The sequence below is a fragment of the Loa loa genome (assembly GCF_000183805.2).
Source record: "Loa loa unplaced genomic scaffold supercont3.67, whole genome shotgun sequence".
NCBI classification, from domain to species: Eukaryota; Metazoa; Nematoda; class Chromadorea; order Rhabditida; family Onchocercidae; genus Loa; species Loa loa.
This window is the reverse complement of record NW_018108247.1, coordinates 200337-211330: the sequence shown is the minus strand read 5'-3', so window position 1 is coordinate 211330 and position 10994 is coordinate 200337. Positions and strand designations below refer to the sequence as shown.

The 10994-nt window shown below is 31.5% G+C and overlaps 2 protein-coding genes across 2 annotated transcripts in view; both read left to right on the top strand.

The window, feature by feature from the left end:
- Nucleotides 1-2492: 2492 nt before the first annotated feature.
- LOAG_09162 (Ras-2 protein) lies at nucleotides 2493-4953 on the top strand (the record flags this gene model as incomplete). Its single annotated transcript, XM_020447867.1, has 5 exons — nucleotides 2493-2629; nucleotides 2809-2896; nucleotides 3585-3772; nucleotides 4330-4506; nucleotides 4834-4953. The coding sequence occupies exons 1-5, from the start codon at nucleotides 2516-2518 to the stop codon at nucleotides 4951-4953; spliced, it is 687 nt and encodes a 228-aa protein (XP_020301943.1). The 5' UTR covers nucleotides 2493-2515.
- Nucleotides 4954-6953: 2000 nt separating this feature from the next.
- Nucleotides 6954-10994, top strand: part of LOAG_17376 (hypothetical protein) — a gene marked incomplete at its 5' end in the record, with an annotated part of 7279 nt that continues 3238 nt past the window's right edge. Inside the window, 10 exons of the mRNA XM_020450038.1 lie at nucleotides 6954-7049; nucleotides 7204-7403; nucleotides 7679-7811; nucleotides 7975-8131; nucleotides 8423-8489; nucleotides 8722-9055; nucleotides 9398-9597; nucleotides 10008-10165; nucleotides 10273-10462; nucleotides 10651-10861. Coding sequence (XP_020306350.1) covers nucleotides 6954-7049; nucleotides 7204-7403; nucleotides 7679-7811; nucleotides 7975-8131; nucleotides 8423-8489; nucleotides 8722-9055; nucleotides 9398-9597; nucleotides 10008-10165; nucleotides 10273-10462; nucleotides 10651-10861 — 1746 coding nt within the window. The remainder of the gene's footprint in view (nucleotides 7050-7203; nucleotides 7404-7678; nucleotides 7812-7974; nucleotides 8132-8422; nucleotides 8490-8721; nucleotides 9056-9397; nucleotides 9598-10007; nucleotides 10166-10272; nucleotides 10463-10650; nucleotides 10862-10994) is intronic.

Sequence of the window (10994 nt, the reverse complement as noted above, 5' to 3'; positions counted from 1 at the left end):
ACCGTTAGTATATAAAGTATTATAAGGAGTTACCTAATTATGTGACTATATTACTTTGTACATATATAAATACGTTGTAAAACATTTCAAAAAACAAAAAAGGAATATTTTGCATAAAATCAAAAAGGAATAGAAATAAAAGTAAACAAATTTCACGTTCACATGCCTTTATTGGTTTCCACATATGAATTGTAAATGATAGAATTTTATGCTAGAAATTGGTAATATTTCAAAAAACGAAGTTGTAACGATAATTTTCAATGGAAATTTTGCAAAAGTATTCTTCAGAGTAAATAGGAATTCTAAATGAAACATTCAAGACAACTTGTAAGCGATTGAACCGGATCACCAAATGATCAATCCGGAAAAATAACAAATTTCTGCAAATTTGTAGACATATGCAAATTACAAACAGCCCTTAATTTCGTTCAGTCAAAAACCACAAAAAAATATCCCTTATATTGAAATGCAAAATCTTTTCGTATTTATAGATTATCAAAAAACTTTCCCTATCTCAGAACACTACTACTACTACTACTACTACTACTACTACTACTACTACTACAGCTGCTGTGCAGGCACGCAAGTATGGAAGTAACTCAAAAATTAAAACACAAATTAATTAATTAATTAATTGTGGTTGTAGTTTAATGAAAATATCTCATTGTTTCAATACTTTCTATTGTTATTCCATTCATTTCATGTATGTTATCACCGATTCGTATTGATTTTCAATTCCAACTCTTTTGTTATATACTGTTGTTACAGTGGGAAGAGCCGGCGAATAATGTAATAAAATTTTTTCCCGCAATACGCAAAAGTGACAGTCTTTTTCCTGTCTCCTTTTTTCTTTTTGGATTCTTCCGCTTCAATGATATGAATAACGGCAGCGGAGCGGAGATGGTATCTACTTCTCACAGACTTTTCAAATCATTTGTCAAATTTATTCTCTTTTTGATAAAATTTTCTTTTTTATCTTCCTCTCTCCTTTCCCGCTTTCTCTCTCTTTTCCCCTCTCTGTTTCTTCATTTTTCCATACTTAAGATAACCTAATCAAATAATTGCATCATTTTGAATCATTCTAAACGAGCAACACCTCAATGTTACACTTCCTTTTCTTGCCATTATTTAATCATTTCCTTGTTCATTTTAATTAACCTTACCTTCTATTTAGTGTTATTTGAGAAAGTATGAAATAATCTCATTACAGTTGAAACTAATTAATATTAATTAAGAAAGATGTGAAACAATCTTATTGCAATTAAGCTTAATTAATATTAATGCTAATTTAGCATTCTCATAAAAAGCAAATAAATAGTGGGTGAAAAGGAAAAAAGAAAAGTGAGAGGAAATGGAAGTAAATTATTAGAAAAGAAAAAAATGTATGGGTAAAATTGGTCAATTGTTTATTGCTTTTAAAACTAAAATTATTCTTAAATTACTTTATTTCATTAATTTTGTTAAATTTTATTTTTTCGATTTTTTTTCATTTACGTTTTTTAAATTTTACATTTTTTTATTCATTCCTTTTTTAATTGATATTTCAGCATTTGTTTAGCATTTATTTATGGTTTAATTACTTTATCTATTATTTATCAGATACTTTTCATATATTGTTCAACTTTATAGCTTATTTTGTTTACTTTTTTTTCTTTCAAAATCTTTTTAGATATGCTTATTGTTGCATCCATTATTGATGGAGAGGATTAAAGGAAAGATGAAGATTGGAAATCATCTCATCCTAACATAAATCTTAGTTTAAAAGTTATCAGTCCATAATACATGTGTCATCCCTACTACATAGCTCTTTATTCATACTTGACCTATGAGTTCAATACTATACGTACTATGGCCGCGTGAAATAGCGCTTCTTCATTGGTTAGGAGAATCCTTTCTCAGTAATTTGAATTTCAATACATTTATGATAAAGAGTAATAAATTAATCGAGCAAAGAGGTATAGTATGAGGTTGTATAGGGTATTAACGGCAAAGGATTAATCTTTTTTTCCGTGGAAATTGAAATATTAAATTGAAAATGCCAATTCAAATTTAATCGAAAGTCATCCAAGATAAAAATAATAAAACGATGAAATCATGCCTGTTAGGATACTAAAGTAATTGTACAGAATGAGATTTATTGCTATCTTTTTTAACGACATTTTGCTTTAATTCTTAAGAGTAATAGAAATATGTGTTATGCACTATATTCGGTAGCTTCTATAAGATTTATGTGATCACATTTTACTCCAAGTACAAAGTGAATAAATTTCATTTTTCATTTTTCTGTTTTTTCCGAAAGATAGTGAAACTGTTGTAGTGTTTTCATCACCACTAAGTAATGTTTTAGAATATGAGTAATCATTGTTTTATTGGTTTCTGCAATGACAGACAGAATTATAAACTGTAAAAGTACAAAAGCATCCTGTGCATCGTCAATGTTGTCTTTATATATTAATGAATTTCGTTTCACTTCAAATCGATTAGCTCAAATTTTTCAGAATAATATTTCTAAAAGATGGCTACTTCGAAAAGGCCACCTGATGATGATTCGAAATTGCCAACCTATAAATTAGTAGTTATTGGTGAAGGTGGTGTAGGTAAATCTTCCTTGACGATACAGTTTTTCCAGGTTTGCTATTTTATAATTTCCGTTTTTGTATGAGAGGTCTTTTACTTACTTGCATGTATAATAATGATAATAACTTTTCATCAATAAACACTTGTAGAGGTTGTATGAACACTCTACACAAAGAATAATGATAGCATTAGACAAGTGATACAATAAATGAAATATAAGTTTGATTTTAGAAGCATTTTGTTGATTATTATGATCCAACGATAGAGGATCAGTATATTATCCATGCCGAAGTTGATGGTCAATGGGTTATCATGGATGGTAGGTATATATTTAGGCAACGTTTTGTGATATATTTTTCTTTTTCGAAGTTTATTTGTAAACTTATTATCCAACTAAGGGAATAAAACTGCACGCTTCGGATTTTCATGTGCATCAAAAATAAATTCTTTCATTATGCTTGTAGCAATTTCAGCGTTTATTCCAATCTTAGCAAAGTACAAAAAAGGATAATAGTTAGGGAATTAGTATAGTAAAAGTAGGTATTGTTTGTTAATTTTGTTTAGCAAGCTTGTTGTATTCTCAGATTTGTCCATATTTAGTTTCATATTGCTTAGTTTATTTTAATTAGATTGGGGGCCTAAGCTACTTTTTTATTTAACTGGATAAGTTTAAATAGAAAGTACTGATTTGAAAGAAATAAATGGCGAGACATCAGTGAATGGCATTAGTATGTTATGTATATTTTGATTTTAAATAAGATTTTTTGTCAGAAATTTCCTTTGTTTACTACATGAACTGTACCGTTCACTACTGAAGTGTTTCCTTGATTGGGCGATTTTTCAGAAGAATGGCGTACAAAGCTTTTTCAGTCACTCATTAGTCTGCTAATTATACGATACTTGGTTCGTTTGAAGCTTGCAGGAGCTTATGTTCTACCATCTCTCGATGTCTTCTCTTTTTCATGCATCATAGTCACGCTAAAATTGAACTGATAGTGAATTTTAAGTGTTGGATACCGCCGGACAGGAAGAATTTTCCGCAATGCGTGAGCAGTATATGCGTAACGGCCGAGGATTTCTGCTGGTATATTCTGTAACCGATGTTCGCAGTTTTGAAGAAGCACCGAAGCTTTTTGATCAAGTATTACGAGTGAAGGATAAAACAGAATATCCTGTACTGTTAGTAGCAAATAAAGTAAGTTACAATGAAGTTTTATCTCATGAACTACTCTTTTAACAACTATCATTCCCATCACCTTATGTAATCGCTTTGTTAGCTACTTTGTAATTATGACTGGTAGTCGTGCTTGAATTTCTTCATGTGCAAATTTATTCTCATGCTTAAAAAATAGTCTTACTTATGACCTCTTACTGTTTTTCTGTCCCTCTCTCTCCCCTTCGCTTGAAATGAGCACCTTAATTTAAACCACTGTTCAGCTTATTAGTTGCTGTATCTGTTTAAAAGGTCTTGGCTTAATTAAAATCACTCCTTCTTTGCTTAACCAATGAATGGTATGTATATTATTATCACTAAATTGCGAAATTATATCAATATCTGCCAATCAGTGCGTAAGATTTATGTTTACATATTTGGTAATTAATGTTCGTAGTTTTAAGGAAACACTACATCTTTTTAATCAAATGTTATTAATTCCGAACAAAACATAATATTCTGTATTACTAGTAGTTTAAATAAGGAATGTTACGGTAAAATTTTGCATAGGTTAGAAATTAAATATTTATAATTTCCAGATTGATTTGGTAAGTCAACGAAAAGTAACGGAACAACAAGGGCGAGAGCTAGCCGACCGACTCAAAGTTCCATATATTGAAACATCAGCCAAAGATCCACCGGTAAATGTGGATGCGGCATTTCATGAATTAGTTCGTATTGTGAAAAGTTTTCCAAGTGATGAGGATAACGATATAGTAAGTCCATTGTATACATTTGTTCTTATATTGCAGAAAACATGTCTTATTGTTTTGGGCTGCATCATATTGCATTTATTCAAACCTGTACTTTTTCTTTTTTTTTTTGCCATACAATATCTATTTTTGAGTTAATTGAAATATAATGTCGAATCTAACTGTTAGTAGATTATGATTCAAAAAATGATAGTTCCATGAACTCTCACCCCTCCGTTTATAAGCAGAAGTCAGTTGGTTTTAGTTGTTCGTATACTATTATGAATGAAGACTGTTCTCATTTACTCCGGAACGGAATGCCTCTCGTTACTTTTTTTTTTCTTAATTCAGAACATTATCTTACCGCAGCTAGTGCTGCATGATCTAGTTTGGCCTCTTACATTTACATTATATTGGAATGTGTATGAGTATTTTATAATCCAGCGGGCAGCAAATTTTGTATGTTCTTAACTATTTTAATGAGGGGTCACTTTGAGCGACAATTTTTGTCACAAATGCATAGAAATTTCAAAAGCGGAACATCAACGTAATCATTTCAAGAGCATGATTATGATCTATACGTCATTAACTTAAAGCACATATATAACTCTGTATTAGCAAGGTTTAAACGAGCATTCTATACCCAAAAAATACCAAATTTCAAAACATTTAAGTGAAATTTAATTGCTGGTGATTGAAATGCTATTTTATCTCAGAATCACGGCACAGTTTCTTATGGTGGTAGCAGAAAGAATAAGAAAATGAAGAATAAATGCCGGATAATGTAGTATTCCGAATTAAACTCTGGAATAAAGTACCGTTCATTTCTTGTTCACTTTTAATGGTGGCTCTTCCTGTTTATTCTTGAAATCTGTTTCAACTTTCACGACAGTCAGAAATATTTGAAAATTAACAGCAGAACATCAGCTACGAAGGTTTTGCATTATTCTTATTTGTTTTTACATTTTCATTTTTCAGGTTCATTGCTCCTATGTAAGGACCTTTTATATTTTTTTAATGTGTGATAGGAACAATTTAATCTTATAAAATGATCGCTATTGTATTAAAAATTATTTTCAATATAATGTTTTTGGTGTTTGTATGATCATAGACTAAGTATAGTTATGGTGGTTTCTTCCAGAATTATTCAGCTTCGTGTTTTAACTTTTTCTTTTCATCCGGATATATTGGCTTGAATGAGCTATCACTTTGATTATGTTCACGTTCATCTCGTCTAAATAATAGTTCACATAATTCAGAATCGATCAGGGATTGGAAACTTGATGCGTTATTGAAAATAATTTTTAAATACCCAGCTGTATTATAACTTGTTATCGTTGTGTTTTTATTTTTATTTGCTCACTTTCCTGCGTACATACCCCTTTAATTTTTTTTAATTTGTTAGAATTTTGAATTTTTTCCTTCAATTTCATATTTCACTTTTCCTTCATTTTATTTATCATTTCAAGTGCCTTTTATATTCATAATTCAGTAATTTCATTACTATAATTCAATAACACGAGCAATTCTATCTAATTTCTTTCCTTATCATTGTTTTGCATTGTAACCTGAATTTAGGATAACCGTTACTGTCACAGCATAGTTAAGAGAGAATATCGATGAGAATACCGTACAATGTAGTTGGATGCAGTTAGACATTATATTTGAATATTTCTTAATGATATATTAATTCATTATATCTTTAATACTGTTCGAGAAGTATCATTTTCTCGATGAGGAAAAGTTAAAATATGGATGGAGTTATGGAAGAAGATACAGAAATGTGATACTTCTCTCAGTAATTGAAAAAGCTGCTTCAGGATGAGATTTCTTGCTTCCATGTGTGTTTAGTTTTATACTTGACTGTATTAACTATTGCGTCCTAACCATTTGTTGATATGTCACGAGGGATTATTTTGTGATTTTTCGGAATTCTCTATGTCATTCGCTGTTTATTATTAGTTATTATTGTTATTATTGCTATTGTTATTATTACTATTGTTGTGAATAGTGGATTTGTTATATTTAAAAAGGCATCAAATAAATAAGAAATATAAGTGTAATGGTGATGGTATTATTGTACAAGATCATAATTTCAGACGTATCGGTTTTAAATTGTGACGGTATGGTTTTCATCCTTGAGATTGATTGCCTGAAATCATCGTCTAGAAATATACTATACTTTGCCATCCTTTTATTTCTTAATGTCTCCTTGATCAATTATTAACATGTTTGGGATTGATTTAGGAATAGTGCTGCAGGTTAATGTTTTCTGAAGCGATTTCTTAATGAAATATTAAGAGATGAAGAGTTTGATTGCTGTTTGGTAAATCTATTGTCCAAAATAGTTTTCATAATGCATTAATCTAGATATTTCTAGATTAGTTCGTATGTGATTCGTAAGTGTAAACATATATAAAACATATGTTCAAATACATTTGGTGTTTGAAATATACAGGGAACAAATTGGTATGGCAGAGGATTTGGTTCATTCTAGCTTTAGCTTGGATGAAGCGTTCAGTTTTGTTTTCGACAATTCACCTGGTGAACCAGTTACACCATATCGGGTTTGTTTTCTCCTTTTTATTTTCGATATGAATAGATCAAATATAGTTTTTAAAACTAGGTCGCTATAGAATAATTCAGGTCGAGATGATGCATGCCAAAAATGATAAAGTTTCCGTTGTATTTGCTGATGAAGAAATTTTCGAGATATTTCAGCTTGCCATATATCTTCTCATACGAGTTTTGGATGCGAACCATCGATTGAAGCCGTTTACACACAAAGAACAATATCAGCTATCGTCGTTGGTGCATTCACTTTTAAATGCAGTTAATCTAAGCTTTCCAGAAATGATTGATATGGTGATGGCACCGCTGAAAGAAGTTTCAGTAAATTTATTTTTGGAATTTACGACAAAGTGAGTTTTCTTATCTTCATTATTAAATTTTTAGTTAGGATTATGGAAGTATTTGAAGTTTGTCCGACTTCAATTATAGTGTTGAAAAATAAGACCGATAGTCAATCAGTTAATATTATATATGAAGTTTTTTAAAAAAAGGACGTAATAAAGGGATTTGTGATAAATGAGGAAATTGCAATTATTAAGCACATTGTTAGTTTGTGGTTTTATTATTTTGAAATTTTCTATTTTATCTTGGACTTTTCAGTTTGAATTGACAAAAATTTTTACAGAATAGATGCTCATCGTGGAAATGTGGAAGTACTTATCCGTCGTGATGAATTATTTTATCAGCCTCGAAAGCTAGACCGTTTGGGACAACCATTCGTTTTACCCAAAAGTCTTATCGGTATTTTTGTTCGCAAGGTATTTTGTTTGGTCTTATTGTTGTTTCGCTAATTTTCAGGGGTTCATCTTTCAGCATTCAATCTTCATAAATTGGCATAATCGAAGTTAAATTTGATTGTGATGCATGGAACGACATATGGTGAAAATGTTGGAATTATATAAATGCTCCAAACACTTTTAGTTGGCAGTCACACAAGCGTGCCAAAGTGTTACGCAAATTCAACGGTCACATAAACAGTGGTTGGAATGGTTGGATGATTCTCGTCCCGCTGCTCGTAGTGATCTTTTTGGTGGTTATGCCAAGAACGTGTCTAATTTGACCGCTTCATCTACATCAGGTGCCATATGCAATTATATTTTCCTTTTATATTTTACATGTTTACCACATAAATATGGTGTTGACGAAATGATTTTACAAATTGGTACTTTTATTTACTTGTTTATTTATTTTTTATAACTTTATAATATTCGTTTACTGACACTCATGGTATTGTTTTTGGTATTCCTAAATTAGATAAGTAGGCAACAAACAGCGTATTCAGCAAAAAAAACGACAGTGATTAATGATGCAATCAATTTTGACATTGTACTTTTAAATTACAGAAAATATATGTGAACTGGATGTTTAGGTGATACACATCTGGCTCCTCTTATAGACGACATAATGCACTTGAGAGTTACACCAATCAAAGACAAGTAAATTTATCGTTTTATCCATACTGTTGATAAGCTGTTGTTTAATTGATTGACGTTGAAGGGTTTGGATGCAGCTACTGGTAGCTTGTAACATTTTTCATACAGTTCATTCAGGAAAAGCCTTTTATGTAGTAGCATAAGCTGTGATATTAATGATGTGAATTTGATTCCAGTTTATAAAGAAATAATATTTCGAATTTGTCGAGAAAACACGTTCATGTATCACTTCCAGGGCTACAAGGATGAGTGAAGAATTTTTGAAAGCCTCAATATCACCAGCGAGTAGAAAAAAAAAAGCAGTCGAAGTTGGACACCAAGACAAGCAGTGCAGAAGGAGTCTTTTCAGAGCTGATGTACCACTGCCACCTACAACACTTTACGAATTACAGCAACATCCTGGTGCGCAACCACAACTAACTGAGCTGCTTTCTTCAAGTAGAGCTCGAGCTCTTATCAGCCGACAGTTGCATGCGTTGCATGTTTCACCGGATGATGCAATGGAAGAAAAACAACTGAAGGCTGCGTGCGATTTTATTAAGAAACATTATCCTGATTTACCGCTTGTAGTTAGTTTACACTTTTTACCACTTAAAATTATTAAACAAGCTTACCGTTTAAAGAATTTCGAGATCTTGAGGTTTTAAAACTGCACTACTGATGATTACTTTAACAAGTATTCATTTCGTTATAATAACATAAGCTACCTCACTGCATCGTGACTATACAGGACATAATTCGATCACTACAATCGTTAGTATGTACATCATCACGTTTTGAGTCATAACACTTTTTTGATAGTTATTGATTTTGAAAGTCTTATTTATGCCTGTATCTTTCTCAGAATTGTTTCACTCCTATTTTTTCCTGTATACTTAGATAATCTATTCTCTTGGAATTATTGTATTCAGCATTTGGTTGATATGATGAATGCGATACGTTCTCATAACATGTTCGAAGCTGGTGAAGCATTACAACAATTCTTTGATTGGACGGCGATACGCATCAATGAAACGAGTAATATAAACCGTTCAATCACTGCTACTGACCAGCGTCCCTTACGTTATGCACCTTTGTTGCATGCGAGACTTGCTCGAGTTTTTGGATATAAGTAAGTTATGGTTAAAGATTTTGATGTAACGTGGTTTTAGCATATGTTCACGTCGTTATTCAAAACTTGCACAAAATTTAAGGGTTGTCTTTGCTTGTAGTATTTGCTTCTCTAAATACCAATAGTAAAAATATTGTTGTGGTTATTTAGAAAAAAAATGAATATTATAATTCTATATACGTGAGCATATAAAATGTGATTGTAGTGCAATGTTTATAGCTCATCTGTACCATTCTTTAGTAGATATGGGCTGATAGATCTTTTGAGGAGGATTTTAATAGTTCTTATCTTTTAACAATTAGTGTTCTCGAATTGGACGATTTGATTCTAATTTAGCTGTTCTAATTATTCAAAGTTAAACTCAGTTATTCTATGGAGTTAAAAAAGAAACTAATAGAGATATTTCATAGGGATCATGCTCGGCATTTTCTCTCTGAAGCAGTGCACCAAGCACAAACGAGCCACGATTTGGTCTGTTTACGATTGGCGGAGGTTGAACAAGCTGCAATCAATGCAGATGAAGATTTGAATTCAACCGGAGAAAACGATTCAGCTGATGAATCGAAAAGTAATGTTTATCTTTCATGATATCTTTTTTCTTTCTTTTTTCCTTTTTCAACTTAAGTAATATAAAAGAATGAAATTAAAACCAGTAATTTCGAAATCAACTTTTAGCACATTTTATTTCGGCGGCACTGCTTGCATCAATGTCGATTAGTAATGGTGAAACACAGGAATCAATAGAGGAAGATGATAAGATCAAAGCTGAAGAAGCTGATACACGAGCTTTTATTAAGCAACTCAATGACTGTGCTACATTGCAAAACTGTATTAGCCTAGCAAGATCTGCTAATGACCCAAAAAGGTAGAACTATATTATTTTGATATTGCTATTAGATGCTCCTAACTTTTCTGCTTATCTCAGGAACAAATAATCACTGTTGTAAGTAGAACTGTTTGATCATTCGTTTCAGAGCGTTGTAGAGTACTTGAGTTATTTTAAAATATATCCAATAAAACGTTTTATAGTTTACGTGAAATACAAAACTTCAGTATGATAAAGGGCTTGCAAATGTGTGCTGGTGCTGATTACGGTGTTGATCGAGAATCTCAGTCACGACTTGTGAATGAGGCTGCCCGTGTAATTTCTGCTACCATAAAACTTGCAAATGGTTTCGTCGATTCAGCTACGAGTGATTGCAATCGTATCCTCTATTTTAATCCGGGTGACCAATGGTGTCAACGATATGATACTGAGTCCCATGTAATGACTTCCGTTTGCCTAATTATTTTGTTTAAATCCTTTCTGAATCCTCATCATTATCAGTCCAACCGAAAACTTTTTTATTCTGTTGTTTTCTTTTACTTGTTTCTTTTTATTTTTCAGTCTTCTGCGG